We start from the raw sequence: 22,656 nt of genomic DNA on the forward strand, positions 1-22,656 counted from the left end.
GGGCTATAAATATTGTAACTTCTTTTAAGTTGCACTATATATGATGTGGGTTCAAAATATGTCTCACTGCAGTGTAATGTTCTGCATTAGTTTGAGGCGTTTCAAAGTGCTACGTTAGAAATCCTTTATTGCTTTATTTTATTTGTTTTGTTATTTGTTCATTCTTTTTTTTTTTTTTTTAGAGCAAAATGAGAAAATATCTACTGAAAAGAGGGAAGGACTCCTCTGGAATTGAGACCGAGATGAAGAGAAGGAACAAATATTTATCCGATAAAATTCAGAATCTGCGTTACAATAAAGTTTAATTGAATAAATTTGATTTTAAGTGTTCTTTGTACTTTTATTTTCCTATTTATTGCATGCCATTTTTATTTAGCACTGGAGAGGTTAGTAATTTATTATATAAGTCTAAAATGAATTTTATAATAACCTCGGTGAAAAACACTTGTTTAATGCTATAAAAGTGAAAAATTAAACCAACAGTGGGTGGTAAGAAGGTAGCTGGAGTAGCAGAAATTAAAGCAAGACAAAAGGTAGAAATCAAGCTAGAAAAGCAACAGATGGTAGAAACTATGGTAGACTAGCAACAAATAAAAGCAGTGTGTGCTAGAAATCTTGCTATAAAAGCAAAAAATAAAAGCAGCATGTGCTAGAAATCTTGCTTTGCAAGCAGGAGAAAAAAGCAACGTATGCTAGAAATCTTGCTACAAAAGTCAAAAAATAAAAGCAACGTATGCTAGAAATCTTGCTACAAAAGTCAAAAAATAAAAGCAACGTATGCTAGAAATCTTGCTAGAAAAGCAAAAATAAAAAGCAACAGATGCTAAAAATCTTGCTAGTCTAGCTTAAAAATAAAGCAACAGATGCTAGAAATCTTGCTATAAAAGCAAAAAATAAAAAGCAACAGATGCTAGAAATCTTGCTATAAAAGCAAAAAATAAAAAGCAACAGATGCTAGAAATCTTGCTATAAAAGCAACATATGCTAGAAATCTTGCTACAAAAGCAAAAATAAAAAGCAACAGATGCTACAAATCTTGCTATAAAAGCAAAAAATAAAAAGCAACAGATGCTAGAAATCTTGCTAGACTAGCTTATAAATAAAGCACCCTGTGGTAGAAATCTTGCTAGAAAAGCAAACAATAAAAGCAACACAAGCTAGAATTGGTATGCTTTAAAGCATGAAAAGTGTTCCAAAACACTGCATGGCATGCTAGTAAGTTTGCTAGAAAAAGCAAAGATGTTTGCTAGTTTATGCTAGTTTTTCTTGCTAGAAATTAGCATGTGATGCTATAAAGCAAACAATTTCTAGCATGAATTTTGACCTGGGACAAACACTCAGACAAAAAGGCCTTGAGACGATTGAAAAGTTCTCCCAGGGTAACTTTGTGACTGTCTATACGGACGGCTCATCTGACACATCCCTCAACAAAGGAGGTGCTGGCATTCTCTTCCTCCTTCCAAATGGAGATAAATATACACATAAAATCAACACAGGCATAATTGCTTCTAACTTCACCAGCGAACTTCTTGCGATTAAGGAGGCACTCACCTTTTACATGACCAATCAAGAGATCTCAGTCCCAACTGATGGATTGGCAATCTTCTCTGACTCAAAAGCGGCCTTAGAAGCAATCCAAAACGGAGCAACCAACATCACCTCTGCCATAAATGCCCTACTCGAAGACTTGCACGGCAATGGAAAATCCTGCATGCTGCAATGGATACCGGCACACGTGATCCTAACATCTACAATTGCAAGATTAAGAACAAACCACTATAAAGGGATGAAAATTCTTCCCGACAAAACGAGAACTTATATCCCCTGCAAGAACTGCACCGATGCCCAACTGACTCCGGATCACATTCTTGAGTGCCCGGCCCTTATCCCACATGTTCTGCAGCTGGGTATGGTGCCACTGGCTTCAGAACTTCGAGAGGTCCTCTACAGCACAGATGCGTTGCAGCTAGCGGGCGCGGTCTTGAAGACACACGGAGCCATTTAATTGTCCATGGACGCGACAAAAAAAAAAAAAAAAATGTTAAGAATAATTAGGTTTGTAAAAAACAATTAAAATTTTTTCGACCGAAGCTTTAAATTTATTTTGTTATAAGTTATCTCACAAAATATATCTCGGTACTAGTTTTTATTTTTTAGTAAAGTTTTAATCTGCTATTTTTGGAGTCAGGAAGAACAGAAAATTTTGTAACTATAGTTAATCAATATCCAATGACTTAACTTATTGCCAGTATAGCTAAAGAGGAAGGTCTTGCTTTGCCTCATTGCGCTTCGAAGGCAATTCTCTAACCTCCTGAGACACGAAAGTCAAAATTGGTTGACGTTCAGTTCTCCTACAACTTTCTGGTTGTGTGCGTAGTTTTTTACACCGATGAAGAGGCTCCATTATTGTAGCCTTGAAATAGCTATATGCTGTATTTTCGTGTAAATTTGTGCTTTATTTACATCGGTTTTTCAATTTAATCACGGAAGTCATCTTTCAAATGACTGACCTGATTGAAACAGTCAAAAAACAATGGAAGCAAGAAAGTTATGTCAAAAAAAGCACATTTCCTTTAGATTCCTCTCTTTAAAATAACCAAGAAAGCTTTTTAAATAGGCTAGTATTTATTTTGTGTCATTAAAAAGTATAGTCACAATTCACAAAACAATTCCTCTTCCCTCATGCTATTACTTATAAGTGTAATATTTTCTTTTTCGCTTTCTATAACAGACCTACATAATATTGAAGTTAAGACCAATAATAAATATATTTCATTAAATCCTGTCTCAATTTCTTGAGAAACTGAATTGATCAGTTTATTCAAAATATTGATTTAATATTTTGACTAAAACTTCATCTGGGTTTTGTCACCTCTTCCACATTGGCATACATTAAAAACTGTTACGAAAAGTTCTGTCACAAAGTTCCACACCTGGTTCAAGTATGCATTAATGAGAAAATTACTAAGAGTTTCAATTATCAATCCAAGAATTAAGATTAGCGAATTGAAATTTTTATGATAGAGTAGCATTTATCAAAAAAACGCTCCGCACTATAAATAAAGTCAACAAAAAATTCAGACAAAGGCATACATATTAAAATGACATCAAATTTTTTATCAATTAAAAGGTCACTTTCCAGTAATTCTTCCAGGGGGCTTTTATAACTCTTGAAGACCATCTTGTGTCACTCAGAGATTGTCAAGTAAAGAGCCTCAAGATACATTTGTTGATGTGAAAGTATTTTTTGATGTGAGATGTTTTTAAAAATAGCATATCTTTACAAAATGTTCCCATGAAAGCATATGATACACCGAGTTGCTAAAATGTGTTTCTAGTACATGGCGTCAATGAACACTTACTAGCTGAACATTAAGTTATAATATGAGCATAACAAATTTAAGTAAAATGACATGGAATTTACGCGTAAAAATTGCACAGACTCTAGACTGTACGGGTTTCTCATACAAGATGCTCCATCATAACATAGATTACTCAATTTTGAAATATTTAGCCCATATGAAGAGATTACTTCTTTACTTAAGGCAAACACTTATCCTCCATCAGTTTTTTCTATTCTGAAAATTCAGGCAAATGATTTTCTAAGTTATCTAAATTGAATTTTACCATTTTATATTATTCTTTGTGAAAAATTTGGGGGTGCAACCGCCCCCTCTCGCACCCCCTATTTGCCGCCCCTGCTTGTATGGAGGGGGAAAATGGGCAACTGCCCCTCACTTTCTATTGCAAAGGAGCCTTGCCGATCCACTTTTCTAACTCCAAAATTTTGGATTGATCAAAAAATGCTGGTATTGATGAATTCGCGTCTTTAAACAAAGAAATAACTTTATAATTGTGTGTTTCATATTTTTCTCACGTTATTCTTTTCATAGTGATTAAAATGGAATTTTGAATTGGAAGGAGGGAGTCTATTGGGAACATCTGTCCGGATTTTTGAGAAGATCATCCTCATATATATAATAGCCAATTATCGAGTAACGCTCCCGACGTCATCAACAATGAAACTCGCGCCACGACATGATAATTTGATAATATTTTTTGGTAATGTTTAGCCAAGGCTTCACTTAATACGTGTTTCTATCTATACATGATAAGACGCGTATCGAGTTAAGCCTTGGTTTAAAACGCAGGGAAAGACTTTCAAGACTGAACTGGATCTGGTACATTAACTGTTTTACTGGTAAGACTGTGTCGTTTCAAGGGAATGAAGAAACGAAAAAGTGGTCAACAATGAACGCCATCTACTGGAGTGTAGGGTTAATCCAGGTGGAGTTAGGATTAAAATTTCAACTATCAAAATATCAACAAACAGGAAATTGCTTCGTTCAAATGTAGAAGCAATTTTTACTCGTCATATCTTCACGAGAAATTTTCTAGTTTAGCAATAATGACGTTAAAATACAAAAAATTATAGCCAACTTTCTAAAAATAATTTAACTCTCTGGGCACAGGTCACCTAAATTCCACTCCCCCCCCCCACTTTTTGGTGTATCAGCCGCCTATGGCTGTATCCATCATAAAAGTTGTATATATATATATATATATATATATATATATATATATATATATATATATATATATATATATATATATATATATGTTAATAAGAAAAGACGTTGTATGCAACTTAAAACGAATGAGTAGTTGTTAAGTTTCCAATTAAACTTACTGCTATGATAACGATGCACTTTAAAAATCAAAAAATTATTTGAGGATTTAAAGAGAAAAATTACATACTCACTTTAAAAACAATCGAGTCTTCTGGTGAAAATTTGGAGCTCGATTGATGTCTCCAGAATATTCTAAACAGGCCTTCGCATCTATTTATCCACATTAACTTATCACCAAAGGTACCATGATCTAAGTGTGGTATCAAAAAATCGTTTAGCAGCCGGGCTCTGTTACTGATTCTCATAGTTTCTTGTTGCCTGAAAAAAAAAAAAGACAATTGTGTCATAACTTTTCATCACATTTTTTTTTTTTTTTTTTGTGAAAGTAAGTGTTACTATTCATTAGCTCTGATTGTCTGATCACATACAGGGTCTGATTAACCTCTGATAAGGAATGCTCAGTTTCATTTTGCACCCCCTCCCCCCCCCCCCGTTTATACTTAGGGAATCTTTTACAAACTCCGCACACACTAAATAAAAAATATTTACATTTCAAAGTTTTTTTTTTTTTTCATATTTCCTATGCAGCAGCGTTTTGAACACTTATCCTAACTCTATACGGAAATCGTGTAAGAGATCATTACCGAAATATTTTCAAAAGTGACCCAGTAGAATTTAATTCAAAGTCTATTTTCTCCCCTCTCATACCAACATATAAAAATTTTTTACATTAAATATTGATGCACTGTAATTCTATGGTTAGTTGTTGAATCATATTTATTTTTTCAGAGTTAAAAAAATGCTATAAAACTAGTACATTGTACCAAAGTTGGGTCAAATTCCGCATTTAAAAATCATTTGTGAGGACCACGTTTTATAAAAATTGTCCCGTTTTCATTTTCCTTCACTTTTTAAACCTCGAAAAAAGTTTTTTTTTTTTATTAAGTCCTAATTCAGTGAAATCCCATTACAACGAACTTCAAGGGACGTTGCATAGAATTCAAGCAAAGTAATGGAAATTAAATCGGGACTGAAAATGCATTTCGTTGAAACAAATGTTTCGTTATATTGGTATTTGCTGCACCGGGAGTTCACTGTATTTGAATTATCTTTAAAAATGCTTTTAAAAGCGAAAATACAATTTTCAATCAGTTTCAGCCATTTTTGAACCCCATGAAGATTTTGAGGGGAAACTCAAGCGTCCTCTGCCTTTTCTGTAGTATACATAAAAAAGATTCCACAATTAACCGTTCTCCTTTGTTAAATCTGCACTAGGGGCCAGTGGCGTAGCGAGAAAAAATTCTTGGAGGGGGTTAATTTTTTCTGAAGTTTAAAAGTTTAAAGTAAAGCCATGCCCTCAAATTAATGCACACACACACACACACACACACACACACATATATATATATATATATATATATATATATATATATATATATATATATATATATATATATATATATATATATATATATATATACCGTCATAAAAGCTATTAGCTCATAAAGAACCCTTCAGGTTCGACTGAAAAATGATTTTTTGGGGCTCATGGGGGGGGGGGGTGCTGACCCCCCTATCCCCCCATGGCTACGCCACTGCTAGGGGCTGTCCATAAATGATGTCACACCACACTTTTTCAACTTATTGATCTGACCTCCTTCCCCTCTGTCAAAAACGGTCACAGTTTCACGAATCCTCCTCCGCCACTCATAGAGTGATATCATTTGTAGACAGTCCCTTAGTCGAAACCGCGTACAACTTGTAACATCTTCTTCTTTCCAGCGTTTCCACGCAAATAGATAGGCGATATGGAAACAGATTCCTTTCACCGTCCACCCCAATTCTCACAGTTCGCACAAACTACGAATAATCCGCTTTGGCGAGAGAAAAGAGAGGAGGACCAAACAGCCCTCCTCCTAAACATATCTACGGAACATCTTCAACACGGCCCTCCCGTAGAGATCGCTAGGACGTCTGGATGGAAAACATCGTCATGAGAGAAATTTTTGGCGTTCAAGATAGAGATGATAAGTTGTCTGTTTGAGGAGTTTTCTGGGTAAGTTCACATCAGATGTTCGAAGTCCTCTATAATACAACAAGTAGTGCATAGAGGGGAACTTTCTTTGCGCATGATGAATAGCTTGTCTTTAGTTAGAACTGATTTAGATAGTATTCTGTTTAGTCTGACTTCTCTGTACCTATTAGTTATCCAGGCCCGTGCTGGCCCACCGGGACACCGGGACGAATCCCGGTGCGCCACCTTTTACGACGCCCTTTTCCTCAAAGAATGTAAACTTCTATCGAAACTAGTACGAAAGAAAATACTTCAAGAAAAATTATAAATCTGTCGAATGAAAACTCAGCCATAGCGACAAACTAATTATTAAAATCTTGCACCATTCAAGTAGACAATAGCCAAAGGGGGAAAGCGATATCTTCCGTAAAGTGCCCGCATAAAGATAAGGTACTAGTTTTCCAGTTTCAATAAGATATACAATAGTTGCAATAAAAGAGCTCCCCAATCCATACAAAAAAAGGGGGGGGGGCGGTTCGGCAACTTCTGAACAGTAAATCACCCTCTGCCATTCATCACTGTTTACACCTGATGACCCCATCATTCCTTTCTGGACAAAGTTAAATTATTCCCTGGGGTAACCAGATGGCTTCTATTTAAATGTTCCTTTAGAGTTAATATGAAGCAGTGTATGAAGTCAGGGAGGGAAAAAAGTAAGGGTTCCTCAGTTTGAAACGTTTTCTTAGTAGCGGTGCAATTGCCATGAAATAATGGCGCCTTCAGACTAGGACCATTCAGACTTTACGGCGCCCTGGTGCCACCGGCCGTCCGAAAGGGGGGCGAAAGGGGCAATTGCACCACGCGCAGAGATCTAAGAGGGCGCCATAAACTAAACTTTTTCTGCATAATAATTAATTATTAATTTTTAAATTTTAGTCTAAGTATTGTTTTTAGAATACAAATACATTAGATTTAATTCTTGTCTTAATGGCGCACATACATAGATTACATTTTGATGATAGGTTACATTTTCAATCATGTAATAATTAGTATAAAACTGTTCGGTACTTTTTTTTTATCATTCTGTGTGAAAAAGGAGAGAGAGGAGCGGACCCAGACTGGCCAAATTGGCTAGTCGGCGATCGCCGAGAGTCCCCGTGCTAGGAGAAGCCCCCAAATGAAGCGGAAAAAAAAAATGTAGCAAAAAATGATTTTAAAATTCTTTGATTTCCTTGTAACTATTTCAATATGTTTCCTTATACGTTTTGCCACGATCAGGGCCTGGTTACTGAATAGACCAACTAGACTGTGGCTTAGGGCCCTTGCTTTTTAGGGGCCCCATAATGGCTAAAGTTGTTTTAGCTAATGACTAAAAGTAAGATTTGACTGCATAGTGACTCCAAAAAATCTTTCCTTAGAACCTGCCTATATCTAAATCAGGCCCTGTCCGGGATGCTTTTGATCACTCCTTCTAGTTTTATACAAATAGCACACTGGGGTGCCTAATTAAAGCCAGGTAGGGCCCCGGGGCAAATATTAATTTTAGGTTAGGGTCCCGATGGGCTTTAATTTCTCTGAATTTGTCCCGTTAACAGGGCCGGATTACCAAATAGGCAATTTAGGGATCACCTACGGGCCCTAACAGAAATGCTCGACCTCCTTGCAAAAAATCATCCCGGCCCATAACCGCCCACTGATAACCGCCACCATTTTCGGTTAATTTTTAAACGCTTTGAATCCATTTTTTGAATTTCATTTTATTCCTCTATTAACCGGGATGTTTAGAGGTGTTGTCTGCCTTTTATATAAGTTGAGATACAAAACATTAACCTCAATCTCTTGATCAAGTTAAATTTTTGCTTTCACCCTTTTAGAACTGATAAAACTATCATTAAGAGATTCAGGGGTGCCCAACCCCCCTAAGAGCGAGGGCGCACCTCCCTAAATATCACAAAGACCCCCCCCCAAAGCAAGAACCCCCCTCAGAAAAGTAAAAAGTACCCCTCAAAACACCCCCTAAAACTTTCAATGGCGCAGTCTGCGCCATGACCCCTGGTGGGCACCCCTGAAGAGAGATTTTAAAACTTTGCGGATTTTTCATGCTTTTCGTACATATATTTTTTTGTCTATTTAAAAATGTGTTTAAACGACATAGTTGCACAGTTTAGCTGCTCCTGGGTTAATATGAGTTCAGTTTCGTTTTTTCTTCAAATATTTGCTAAAACATATTTTTAACTTTTAAAATTTCAGCAAAGATATTAGGGGCCCCATTAAGGTATCGAGGGGTCGTAAGCCAATAATTTTTATGGGGGGCCCAGTATTCAAACTCTATCCATTGGCTAAAACAATTTTAGCCGCAAACTAAAGTAGTTTCAGCCATTTCAGGGCTCCTAAATATCGGGGGTCCTAGGCCACGCGGCCTAGTTGGCCTATTCAGTAATCAGATCCTGGAGGTGATTAGGTGTTCGTTTTTTTTTTTAAAGAAAATTTGGTTTTTCGGGCCGTGGGCCCCTTAGTGGTGTGCCCCCCCCCCCCTCCTCCTCGCATTGCGGAGTCTGCGAGTACGCAGATCTCCAGAGTAATCCTAAAGTTGAAAAAAGTTATCTTTTGCGAATTCTAACAAATAAAATTTTAACCAACAACTTTTCTTTCCTTCCCTCTTTCTCCAAGTGTACTACCGACTGACGCCTCCAGAGGTGACGGCGGTACTAAACGCATGGTTATAAGTTACTCCGGTGACAGGAGTAAACTAGGACCCCTCGGAGAGTGATGTCAGCCTTTCTGATACAAGCCGCTAATAATACTGCAAGTTCTTGTAGAATCAATAAGATGAGATAAGACAAGAACTGTGAAATTTGGGTATGGATGATGGCCGTGTGAAAAAAACTCGAACAAAAGAGAAATGCAGGTGTAATAAAAATAGGAGTACATAAAAACTTCATGACTTGTTCAAGACTCAATGGATTCATGTAGATTGCTTTAGTGCACCAAATCCTTTTGCTTTTAAACCAGTAAATAAATGGGAAAATTGAATGCACATGGAAATCTTTCCGATAGGGTCTTTATCACCGGATATTGGCCATAAAACTATTCCACGTGGGGTTTTTACTTCTGCAATCTGCATTATAGTACGATAGTTGAAGGTCTGTATTTTACTTGCGTGCAAGCCAACTATAATTTCTATTATGGAAATTAAAAAATAGATACATTGGGAGAAGATAATGACAAGATGAAGCAAAAAAGGTACGAGAATTATTCTACTATTAATTCATCGCTTTAAGCTTAAAAGTTGCAAAAAAAATCTCAGTCCCTTCCAACAGTGGCTCACTCACGGAGAGGATAAGGGGCTCCCTCTTAGAGACTGAGCTCCGCCCCCCCCCCATTAGGCCTAAAAATGCAGAATTTTATATCTGATTTTCAAAATTTTCCCCGGGGGAGAACCCCTCGGACCACCTAAAATTGGGAATATTCTATTGGGTCGACCAAAGCACTTTTCAGCGGAATTTTTTCAATGAATTTTCTATATTCTATGTTTTAACTTAGGAAATTTCAGTCATTGCGGTTTAAGGAAGCATTTAATGGAGTCAAGATTAGTTGTTGCTCTATTTGTTTTGAACCGTTAAAAAAATTATTTTTAAGTCCAAGTCGGTTACGTAAACTTACCCCGGACGCATATTTATTTTGACACCTAACGTGGTTCTGTTAAAGTGTTTTGAACATAATGTCTTACCATCGTTAACATAAAGCAAATTTATTACAGACTGAATAGTGTATAAAGTAAAAACTGAACGGGCATGAAGACAGAGCTACATGATTGTAAGCTATAAGATACGAATTTGTAACTCAATTAAAAATTAAAATAGTGATTTTAAAAACTAAAGAGCTTGGTGATGCTAAAAAAAATTGAGACAGTTTGGAGCGAAAAAAAGCGTCAGGGCACGTTTAGAAGTAAGCCACAGTATAAGAACGTGCGTAAAGGTGCTCAGACGTCAACGCGCAAACTTGCCCCTTCGCCAAGCTTGGATTTATTTTTAACGTGCAAAAAAAGTTAATAACATTTCAGTTCCTACAAATACAATTCTCAAAAAAAAAAAAAGGATAAAATTTTACCAATTTTAATATATTTATATTTGTTCTGACTAAATATTATTTATTCACAGTAAGCTTCAAAACGTTCAACTCAAAATTTAGTCGACTTGGTAGAAAACCGATAATTCTTTCTGCACGCCAGACTGAAGCTCAACTGATGCTCAAAACCTTGTGAGGATATTTGCTAGGGAGCAGCATCAATCTGTTATGACTGTTGGCCCTCCAGTTATAATTCGTTTTGAAAAAAGGGCATTGCCTAAACGTGCCCCGGTCTACCATACTCCACTGAAAGAGGGGGCTCTACACAGGGTTGGCTTTTCCCCGTCAAAAACTTGTTTTTTTCATACCGCTGGGAAATACTAGAAAGAAATGGTAAATACCGGGAAAAGTGGTAAATACCGGGAAACACTTCTAAATAACAATATGAGAGAAATGTTTTGGTTATCTGAGTCTGATGTGTAGAATGAAGGTTAGAAATAAATAGTTATTACAAATTCCCCTTGGGTTTTAAATTATTGTGTAGGAAAGGAATATAAATAAATAAGAATTATTGCATATAAAACATAAAATTTGCTCACAATGTTTTATATCAATAATTAATTTTCTAAATAAATATTTTTGATCACAATAAAATAAAATTTTTAAACTTAAAAATACCAGGGTTATCAAGAGAAGCAAATAATTTGTGTTAAATTTAAATAAAATTTAAATAAAATTTGCAAAAAGTCTCTAATTAGTGTTTTGTTATCTGATGCTAAGATCCAATGTGGAAGTAGAAGACGAAGAATATAAACACGATTATGATTTGTAATTTGTGTATTGTCTTTCAAGCTAGTATTATTTACTTAGAACTCATTTGATATTTTAAAAGATTGTTTTGAATTTATATTTTTAATAATCAATTTTTCCCGTGTGGGAAAAACATAGTATTTCCCAGGACGGTAAATACCGGTGGTGGGAAAAACTTTTCCAAGCCTGTCCCTACATCACAATCCTTCTCCACACCCTCTCCGCTTACAAGGTAAATAAAACTATTAAAAAAAGTAAAGAAAAAAAAAAGAAAAAAAATTAATTCAGAAACAATGATAAATAAAATAACGCACCTTTAATAGATTTTGTAAAAATGGTATGAAATTTCGTTCTGCTAAAGGGTAAGTCAAGTAAAACTTCAAACGCGTGTTTTTTTTCTATATTATTTTAACTTCAGTTTTATAATTAAACATGTCCAAAAAGAAAAAGCAATTTTTGGAACAATAACTTTCTCACATTTTCGCGGGGAGGACCCCCGGAACCCCCATACCAGGGCCAGGGGGGCCCTTTCCAGTACCTAGCCGATCACCCCAGAAGGAGCCAGTCCGGGCCGGGGGGGGGGGGGGTGCCTCCGCACCAGAAAAAATTCGCCTTGGACACCGGCCTTCTTGGCCGTCCGAAGAGGAGCGATAACCATGGGCGCCAACGTATGAGAAAGAGAGGGCGCTATAAACTAAGCTTTCGCTGCATTACAATTTATTATTATTATTATTATTATTATTATTATTATTATTATTATTATTATTATTATTATTATTATTTCATTTTCTAATTATATATATAAAAAAGAGGCTTTTAAAAAGCTTATTTTTTTCAATTTTCATGTCTTTTATGGTACACATAGGCTTTGGATAACATGTTCAATTATCCAATAATTAATATGAAAATGTTCGGTACGTTTCCCACCTCTCAGTGTGAGGGAAGGGGGAGCCAGAAAATGGTCGCCACAGAAGTCGTCATTTCTTCCAAGTCGTCGAGGAGGCCGGATCGCTCCGGTAGCCAAGCTATGAGAGGGTGCCATAAACTTAGCTTTTGTTGCATTACAATCAATTAGTTAATGTTTTAATTTTGTTCTTTTTAAAAATAATGGTTTTTAGAATGCAAATTGATCAGTTTAATTAATTAGATTTAATTCCTGTCTTTTATGGTACACATAAATTTCGGATTGCATGTTCAATTATCTAATAATTTATATAAAAATGTTCGGTACTTTCTCCCCATTCTGTGTGAGGGGAAGGGGCGCCATGAAATATTCACCCACAGGAAGCCGTCATTTCTGAGGTTTTGTGAAATAATCTAATAGTAAATAATATTATGGTCATTTTTCCCCATTTTGTTGATTTTTGTTATGTAATTAGCTAATGTTGATATCTTTCTAAGGTTTTCTTAATTGTTGATTTATTTATTTATTTATTTATTTATTTTTCATGTTTAAAATTTTTACCTGTGTTATTGTTTAGTTCATCTTTAATTGACATTCCAGATTCGAAGTCTGGGTTAAAAAGTTATTCTTTAATGACGCGTCAATTTGCGGTAACTTATTAGTTTGTAATTATTTTATATATTACCATGATTATAAAAATGCTCAGTCATCAATACTCTCATTATAAGAATTAATAAAATTTTAGAATGAATGTGTGAAACCAGCTCAGAAATGAAACGTCAAACGTAATTTCAGTTTGATTCATTAACGTTTCGGTTTTGTTACTGATTGTGTTTTGGTTGAATACAAAGTTGATTTTTGCGCAGTTTGCGAAAGTAATCTTGTAATAACAGAATATTTTACCTATGGTCATTATTTACCAGTTCATTGATTTTTTTTGTTATGTAATTAGCTGATGTTAATATCTTTCTTAGTTTCGTTATTATTATTTTTCCTTCATGGTTTTTAACCCCCGAAACACAAAGGAAAGGGGGTTATAAGTTTGACATGTGTGTGTGTGTGTGTGTGTCTGTCTGTCTGCAAGCACCTAAACGGATGGACCGATTTTGAAAAAAAAATTTTTTTTTTCTTTTGTTCGAAAGGAGAGTTGATCGAGAGTGTTCTTAGCTTAGTTCGAATTCATTGTTGGCCCACAAAGAAATTAAAAGCATTGAATTAAAATTTTTATCTGTTGCCAGTTTCTATTTGTTAACAAATAAAATACTTGACATTGATTTTAAATAATATGAAGCTTTTAAAAGGATTTTCAATTTTCCCGCTGGATACTACAGTTGCGACTCAATCGGGGTTTTTTACAATTTTTAATTTTATCGTTGCTTGTAAATGGTACACCTATGTAGTTGTATAGTCCAGATTCGAAGTCTTAGTATTTAAAAAGTTATTTTTCAAATACGTTAACAATTTGCGGTCACTTATTACATGGTGGTTATGTGGCATACTATCATGCTTATAAAAATGCTCTGTCGTCAGTACTGTTAAAACTAAGAACCAAGGCCGAATTTACCTATTAGCTAAACAGGCTATAGTTTAGAGATCCTGTTTTGTAGGGGGTTTCCAACTTCCGAAAAATTGCATGATTCGTTACTAAAAAATGAAAAGTAAAAAAGATAAATTTCATTTTAAAATGCTTGAAAACCTTGAAAATTTTTAAAAGTTTGGCTACAAACCTTAAATTTTAAAATTTCTATCAAACGGGTGCGGGGAGGGGGGATGGGTGAGAGAAATATTTTGTGACACGTGTTTCATATCTTGCTATTTATTTTATCCCTAATAAGCGAATGCAGTACTTTAGAAATTCTTTTTAACCCCCGACACACAAAGGAAGGGGGTTATAAGTTTAACGTATCTGTGTGTGGCACTTTAGCGGCTAAACGGGTGGAGCGATTTTGGAGAAAAAAAAATTTTGTTCGAAAGGAGAGTTGATCGAGGGTGTTCTTAGCTAGGTTGCGTTTTCGGATGACATTAATTAACAAAGATATTAATTTAAAATCTAAAAGGTTTTTCGCGATTTTTGCAGTGAAAACATATTTAAAAATTTAAATGTTTTGTACCAAAATAAAGAGGTTTTTTTTTTCTTTTCTTCGTCTGATAGAATGTATTTGGAACTTCCATGTTACATAGAACTCGAATTAAAAAGCTTTATAAAGCTGATTTTAAATACGGCTAAGCCTTTATTTACGCGATCGGTAACCGAATTCATTGTTGGCCAACATGGAAAGAAAATGCAATGATTTGAAATTTTTATCCGTTGCCAGTTTCTATTTGTTCACAAATAAAATACTTGTAATTGATTTTTAACAGTACAAGGCTTTTTAAAGGATTTTCAATTTTCCTTCTTGAATCTACATTTGCCGGGGTAATCGGGGATTTTAAAACAAATTAATTTTTGTCCCACTTGTGTATTGCTTGCTTTTATATAACTTCTGCACGTTGTCAATCTGTTCAGTTAGCTAGGAAAAAAAAAATACACAATCTCTATTTCTTTTAATTTTCTAGCCTGCACTACTTGTAATTAAAAAAAAAAAAGTTGTTGCAATGCGAAATCTATAGCTTATTCTTTATTTAATTTAAAAAGAGCTGTTTCTTACAAAGTTTTTAAAGCTTAACCTATGCAACCAAGTACTAAAATATCAGAGACTGAAAAGTGCAAGTGAAGTCCTTAACATATTTTTAATTGCTCTAGAGTCCATAAAAATAATTAGACAAGTCTTTCGAGCTCTAAAGCAAAGTGTTCCAATTTATTTCTCATGAAGTGCTTAAATTATGAATTGTCCAAATGGACAGTATCATTATGATACTATATAGTTATCTATTTTCTAAATCTGTGCACAATTTATTTTAAAGCAATTTTTTACTATTGACCATTTTACATTTAATTTATTGTGGTATTTGTCGGTGAGTTGGAGTTGGAGGGGTGATCAAAAACGAGTTGCACCGAAAGTAATAATGCATAAATAAACTTTTCTCCTCCCTCGCTCTTTCTTTCTATCGGCTGCTGACATGATTTGTCGAACCAAAACAACTTTTAATTTGTATTATCTTAATTTGCAGAGGAGTATATAACTTTAAAGAAATTTTGTTTGCCTATTTTCCCCCCATATTTTTGTAGTTCCAATTACCCATTATATGGCTTCAAAATGCAGAATTTTATGTCTGTTTATTAAATTTTTCTCTGGGGGAGAAAGCCCCGGACCCCCCAAATTTGGGGATATTCTGTACCCCAACTACAGGAGAGCGCTTTACTACTCTCATGATACCATTGCCCCTCTTAAGGTCAAACCCAAAAGCTTGAAGTACAACTCTAGCAGAACAAAATGCATTTGAGACAGGTAAACAAAATTGCATTTGGGGGAGTTGAATAAAAAAAAGGAAAAGAACTTTCCCAGAAAGCGATTTCTTTCTTCCGGAAAAAAATTGTCCACCCCCCCCCCCAAAAAATATATATGTGAACATGCACCTAAAAATATAGGCGCCCCCAACTAGTCTTTCCACCGCCCTCTTTGGAGACCCAGCACGGGCCTGTAGTTATCCATTTAGGTTTAATTCTGACGGAGGGAATGAGCTTTTTGTATTTATTATAGTACTTTGAATTGTTCCATATATTGCCTCTTTCTTTGTAGTATTCACTTGTTAAATAATATTGTAAATCTCTCCAGGAACGATGGGGATCATAGGTGTATTGTGGTTTTGTTCTGCCTCTTTGGCGAGTGAATCTGCTATTTCGTTGTCTGAAATTTCCTTATGTCCGGGTACCCAAATTAATGATATCTCTTGATTTTCAGCCATTTTCTTTAGGTGCGTCCTGGTATTTTTAACTAGAAGATCATCTTGCCTATTTTCATTTTGGATTGCCTTAACTGCACTCTGAATCTGTGAGTAGAATAACCGGATTGTTTCTTTTTGGGAAAAATTTAGCGAAGTACCAGATCGCTGTGAGTTCAGCAGTAAAAATAGAGGAAAAGGGGAGAATTTGTAACTTTCGATGAATGTTTTCTTTTAAGTTAACAATTGAGAAGGCTGTCCTAGATTTCTTTGAGCCATCTGTGGTCCAAAACTCCTTATCGCGATCGGAGTGCTTGAATTTGTGGAAAGACTGCTTTATTTCTTCTATGATTGTAGAGGTCTGAAAAGTGAAGTCGTCGATACTATATTTAATTTTACATTTGTTATTTTTCGAGTAGGTTTTCTTTACAAAGCCAGTTGTCTTCAATTTTAAGGTTTCTAATCAAATTCATTATATGTTTGTAAATTTCCTTTTCATCTTTGTCGGTTTTCCAGTTTTTCCAATTGTCCCACTTGTTTCTGTAGTTTTTATTTCTCTTAAAGTATTGTTTTATATGAAAAACTACAGATTTTTGTTTGGATCTGATTTTGATGGTGTCAAATTGAGTAATTTCTCTAATTAGATCATTAGGGGCAAAGGTGTTGACGCCCAAGGTTTTGCTGATAATTGTGTGCTCTAGAGTGTTAATTATTGTGCAGTTCTTTGTTAGTATTGTTTAATCGGATGTGGCTGCCATAGTTAGATTGAGCAATAACGGTTTGTTTAATGATTTGGATACTATTTTTGGTGCTGATGCCGTTAACTCTGTTTGTAATCCATTTGATGATATTGGAGGTTTTGAAGATTCTTTTTTTCTAAAGAAAAAGTGTGAGCATTCCATTTTAAATTATTTTGGGTAAACAATACCTAAGATCTTGTGATCGGGGCTCCATTTTATCTCAGAACCTTGCATGAAGAATTTATCAGTGTTTTTGGAGTTTGACGGAGTGAAATCAATGATAACGGTTTTGTCAATTGAAATTTGTAATTTGTTTTCTCTGAACCAACATTCCAGATTTTCCATCGTGTTGTTGAGCTTTTGGTCTTCCTCTTGTTTATTTTTCCCAGTGACAACAAAAGAGAAGTCATCGGCATAGCCAAATATTTTAGCATCGAGAATGTAATCAACCAGGTCCGTGAAGTAACAATTAAATAAAAAAGGGAGAAAGAATGGTCCCCTGGGGTAGACCGCAGTTTGTATAGTTACATGTAGATTGTACTCCTTTCCAATGCACAAAAATTTTTCTATTGTGAATGAAGTTTTGAATCCAGCAGATAATAAGGGGGTCGAGACTTAGGGTGATTAATTTTCTTATTAGCTGAGGAATCCAGATGTTGTCGACTGCTCCCTTGATGTCTGTAGATAAAACGTAGATGTGTCTTCTTTTTTTTTTTCTGTTTTCTCCTAATAAACTAAAAATATCGAAATGGTACTCATCGGCTCCTCTTTCTTTAATAAAACCATAAAAGGAGTTTGGAAATTTTTTTTTCATCATTTGCCCAACTGTTTAATCTGTTTTGGATGATCTTTTCAAGAATTTTACACATATTTGGGTTAAAGATATGGGTCTGTAACTTGCAATTATGGACGGGTCTTTATTTTTGTTTTCTAACTGGGATAATTTTAGTGACTTTCCAGATTTCTGGGACAATACCTTCTTTAATACTTGTATTGAAAATAGAGGCAAGCTTTTCAATGCAGATTATTGGGATATTCTTCAGTGTTCTTGACGAAATTCCATCAGTTCCAGGTGATTTACTTTTTGAAGATCTAATGGTAGCAATAATTTCTTCGGTTCCAATGTTAGGTGATGAGGTAAGAAACTTATAAGAAGGGGATGAATTTACCCAAACAATTGAGTCATCTTCATTTTTTCTAATTGAAAAATATGTGATAAAAAGATTCGCCTGGTCTTTGGCATTCATAAGTTTGTTGTTGCCTTCGTTTTCAATGATTAAGTTGCTGTTGACGATATCTTTAGTTGGAAGGTATTTAATTTTGTTGAAATTTAAGTATAAATTTTTTGGACTATTAATGTTGAAATTAATTTTTTTCCAGAATTCTTTTTGAGATTTTTTAACAATTTTTTTTAAATATGGCTGTGACTTTTTTGAAATTGATCCAATCCTCCAGTTTTTGTGTTCTTTTCGCAAGTTTTCTGTATTTGTCCCTCACTTTCTTCTTTTTGGCGCATTGAAGGTTTCACCACCCATTTTTGTAGTTTGTACAGTAATTGACAGTATTAGAAGCGGAGGTAATAACGTTTTTGATCGTGTTGTTAAAATTGTTTAGGTCAAGATCCAAATTCTGGATTGTGGAAGGGGCGTCATCTTGACTGTCTACAAGAGCTGAATTCTGATTTCCAATTTTTTGCATTAGGTCTCTTGATACATAATCCCAATTTACATAACTTTTTTTTTTTTGTTGTTGTTGGTGTTGGTGTTGATGCTCATGTTGCCTTTCATTAAAACCGGGTAGTGGTCACTAGTTCCTGATTCTTCAATCCTTGACCATATGAAATTAATCGCGGAGGTATTATGAGTAAGTGTTAAGTCTAAAATCCCATCGTCAATGCCTTTGTTGATTCTAGTGGGAATTATATCATTTAATAACACTAGATTGCCGCCTGCCTTGTCTAGTGGTCAGAGATGTCTGACTGCGACTGGAAGGTCCGGGTTCGAATCCCGGCTCGGGCATGGACGTACTTTCTCTCTCCTGTCCTTGTCCTTTCTTTGTGAGAATGTGTTATGAATGGTTGCCTACCCTATAAACGGGTCCTTATGGCATGTGTGTACTGTAGAAGTCGAACTTCACACCAAATTACGGTACAGTTGGAAAAGTGAAGCAGCGCATCCCAAACTGCCACTTAGCTAGCACACGACAACAACACTAGATTAGATTCAATAATCCAGTTTGATAGTTTTCTCCCACTTGGGCTCGTGAGACGGTCTCTAAATGTGCGGCTCCTGGCATTAAAGTAGTGATGTGCCGGATCGTTAAAAAAGTAGATCCGCGGATACGGATACGGATCCGGATCATTTGTGTCAAGATCCACGGATACGGATCTTTCTCTCTCTCTCTTTTATTTTTCAGAATTCAACTATCCAAGTGTAAAATTTGTTACGGAAGGTATTCCCGTCAGAATAATAACAGTTTCTTCAAAAAATGTCATCTACGGTGAAAATATAATCAAGACTATAATTTACTCTTTAAGGGGGTCCGGGACACAAAAATCCTCAAATTTTGCATTTTTTTTTTTTTATAATTTGAAAAACTGCTCCGTTTTTTTCTGCTTAAGAGGACGTTTGAATCTTGTTTCTACCTTAAATAGAACGAAAGTTATAGTTATTTTTGTTGCATGCATCTAACGAATGTGTGCATAACTTTAAAACTTTAAACGCGTTTTTCTCCATGATGCAATTTTTCCCGATTTCTTGCATTCAAACTCTTATAAGTCAGGAACCGATAGAGATAAAGTAATGAAACTTGGAGCATATCTTTTTCAAGCAATTTACTTTAATTTTTATTCGGCGAATTTAAAAAAAGCGTTTACTGCAAAACTTATGATTTTTTTTTAAAAAAGTATCTTCGAATTTTTCGAAATTTTTCTTCAAATATTTTTTATTTTTTATTGAATCAATATTTTTAAAATCGCCGAATAAAAATTAAAGCTTAGATATTTGTGCATACTTTTTTGAAAAAAAAATGAAAATTGACCATCAATATTTTGAGTTATAGCAATTTAAAGCAACCCCATTTTTTTGAAAAAAAACTAATTAAATTTAAATAAAAAAATAATTTTTTTTCATATTTATGTTATGATTTTGCTTATTAAATAAATGATGAATCAGTTCAAAAAATTTCAAAACTCTAAAGTACATAATAAAAAAATTTTCAAAATGTGTCCCGGACCCCCTTAAAGAAATCTCCATTAAAATTGAGGGAGAGTTGGAAGAAACGGGTCAGCACTGCATTAATGCTTGGATAGAATGTCAAAAATTATTTCTAGCTTGCTCGGTAGATGTAGGATACAGGAGCTAGAGTGTAAAGCTGCTACTGGACAGGCTAGAAATAATTTTTAGCATTTTTTTTCAGCATAAATGCAGCGTTGATCCATTCCACCCAACTTTCTCCGCCCGACTGAATAACAGAGATAGGAACATCTTTACAAACAGTAAATAGAGAATTTAGTCTCACTTTTTTTGAAGGATGCGGAGAAAAACCAAAATAAAGAATGACAGAAACCCCAAATCAATCACAAAAACTAATATTAGACTAAATTAAAAAAAAAAAAAAAAAAAAAAAACATGTCCCAGAGGGCCGATCTTATATTAAGATGGATTTCATGGGTCAGAAAACACTTTGTTAACAAATATGAACTGATAGCGGATAGAAATTTTAAATCATTGAGTTTTTTCTCCTTATGTTTTGACTATGAAAATCGCTATCAATCACGCGTATAAAGTCTTTGAATTGTATTTAAAATTTACTGAACAAGATTATAGCTCCAACTGTATACAACTTGGAAGTTCCAAATAAATATCAAACACAGAAAACTTCGTTCTTTCAATTTTTAAGTTTTTACTACCATAATTCTGAAAAACGCTTTAAAAGTCGTTTTTTTTTTTAATATCTCCGGTAATTAAAGTTCCACAAAAACGAGGCCACGCTAAGAACACTTTCGGTCAAGTCATCTTTTGAACGAAAAAAGAACTATCAAAAACAGTTCATCTGTTTAGGAGCTACGAAGCCACAAATAGACACACAGATACACGTTAAAAATTTATTACCCATTCCTTTTTGTGACGGTGGGTACAAATTGGCTTCTGAAATGATAGCTTATAATTTAAATAGGGAATAAAACCTAACTTATACGGAATTTTAGTCTTTCATCCAAATATTTGAGAATTTTTAGAATAGAAAAGATCCGTTTAAGATCCGTCAGAAAAATAACGGATACGGATACGGATACAGATCTTTATTTTCCCTCGGATACCCGCGGATACGGATATCCGGAACATCACTACATTAAAGTCTCCAGTGAAGATGGAGTTCACAGCAACTAATTTGTTTAATTCATTGAGAGTTTCCAGACTGATTATCCCGTGAGGTTTATAACAGTTGATGATGTCAAAATCAATATTGTTAACGTGAACCCGAGTGGTGAGGGATTCAAGACTCGGGATGTTATTATTGATGCGGTAGGATGGGATTTCGTCTTTTATAAAGGTATATATTCCCCCTCCTTTATGAGGGAATGGGCGTTCTTTGGAGTAGGGGAAGGTCGTTTAGTATCAGACAGCGGGTAGTATCGGAGAAGGGCTGCTTCTTAATTCCGCCGCCAGGGGCAGCACGTACTGGGTCAACATAGTGTGCCGTATTGGGGAAGAAAGCCACAGGTGCTATATAACGGTTGATGTGGTTCATATCAACCGTTCGTTCTGGTGAGCAAAGCTAGTTGTTTGTTTGTTGAGAGAATTGCAGTGCACGAACTTAACTTCTGGGGCATATATTTACACATAGAGAGTAAGTTATATTGTTTCATTGTTATACCTTTAGACTGATAGTATATTAATCTAAGTATTATAAGCTATAAAAGTGTCTTGCTTAAGTAATGACCTAGTGGTGGTTAAACAACTGTAGCTTTACAGTCGGGTTGTATCGGACAAACCAATCTCGGGTTGTATGGGACATAGTTACTGGCACCAAAATAAAATACTGACGGGTTTTTCTTTGTCCAACAGGTTGAAATGGAAAAATCACGACATAAATAAGATGAAACAAATATGAAAGAAGCCATTGAAAAAGTTGGACTTAATAAAATGACAATTAGAGAAGCTAGTGAAAGATATTTAGTCCCAAAAAGTATTTTGGGTGATAGGATCAAAGCTTTTCATTTTTAGACTTGTATATTGTTCTAAGTAACCAACTACTTTGTTCGTTTGATTTTTTTTTTTTTTTTTTGCACATATTAAAATGTTATTTCTGAACTATTTGTTTTTATTTCAACATTTTAATGTTTTGTCCGATATAACCCTTCAAAATTTAAAGTTGGCCAAAAATAGAGTTTGACAAAAATTTGTTTAAAGAATACGACTCCATGTTTTTTTAACCAAAGTTTAGAATTTATGTTAGGTAACTTAGTACAGCATAATTTAGTGTAAAAACTAATTCTTTACAAATAAAACAAAAAGTGTTATGATTGAAATGGCTTAGGGGTCCGATACTACCCGACCTTCCCCTATAACGAGTAACCTCTCAAGTTGGGGAGTTTCGAATCAGGAATCCAGGTTTCCTGTAAGCATATTATGGAAGGGGAAATCCAGGCAATCAAAAATTTAAGGA

At 34.8% G+C, this 22,656-nt stretch overlaps 1 protein-coding gene across 4 annotated transcripts in view; it reads right to left on the reverse strand.

Moving 5' to 3' along the window:
• The window catches only part of LOC129224027 (interferon regulatory factor 3-like), a 74,706-nt gene that overhangs the window by 6,415 nt on the left and 45,635 nt on the right, over positions 1-22,656 (reverse strand). For all 4 annotated transcript variants that reach the window (XM_054858421.1, XM_054858424.1, XM_054858423.1 and 1 more), the window contains one exon: positions 4,763-4,949. In XM_054858421.1, coding sequence (XP_054714396.1) covers positions 4,763-4,949 — 187 coding nt within the window. The remainder of the gene's footprint in view (positions 1-4,762; positions 4,950-22,656) is intronic.

This window comes from Uloborus diversus, chromosome 6, assembly GCF_026930045.1.
Source record: "Uloborus diversus isolate 005 chromosome 6, Udiv.v.3.1, whole genome shotgun sequence".
NCBI classification, from domain to species: Eukaryota; Metazoa; Arthropoda; class Arachnida; order Araneae; family Uloboridae; genus Uloborus; species Uloborus diversus.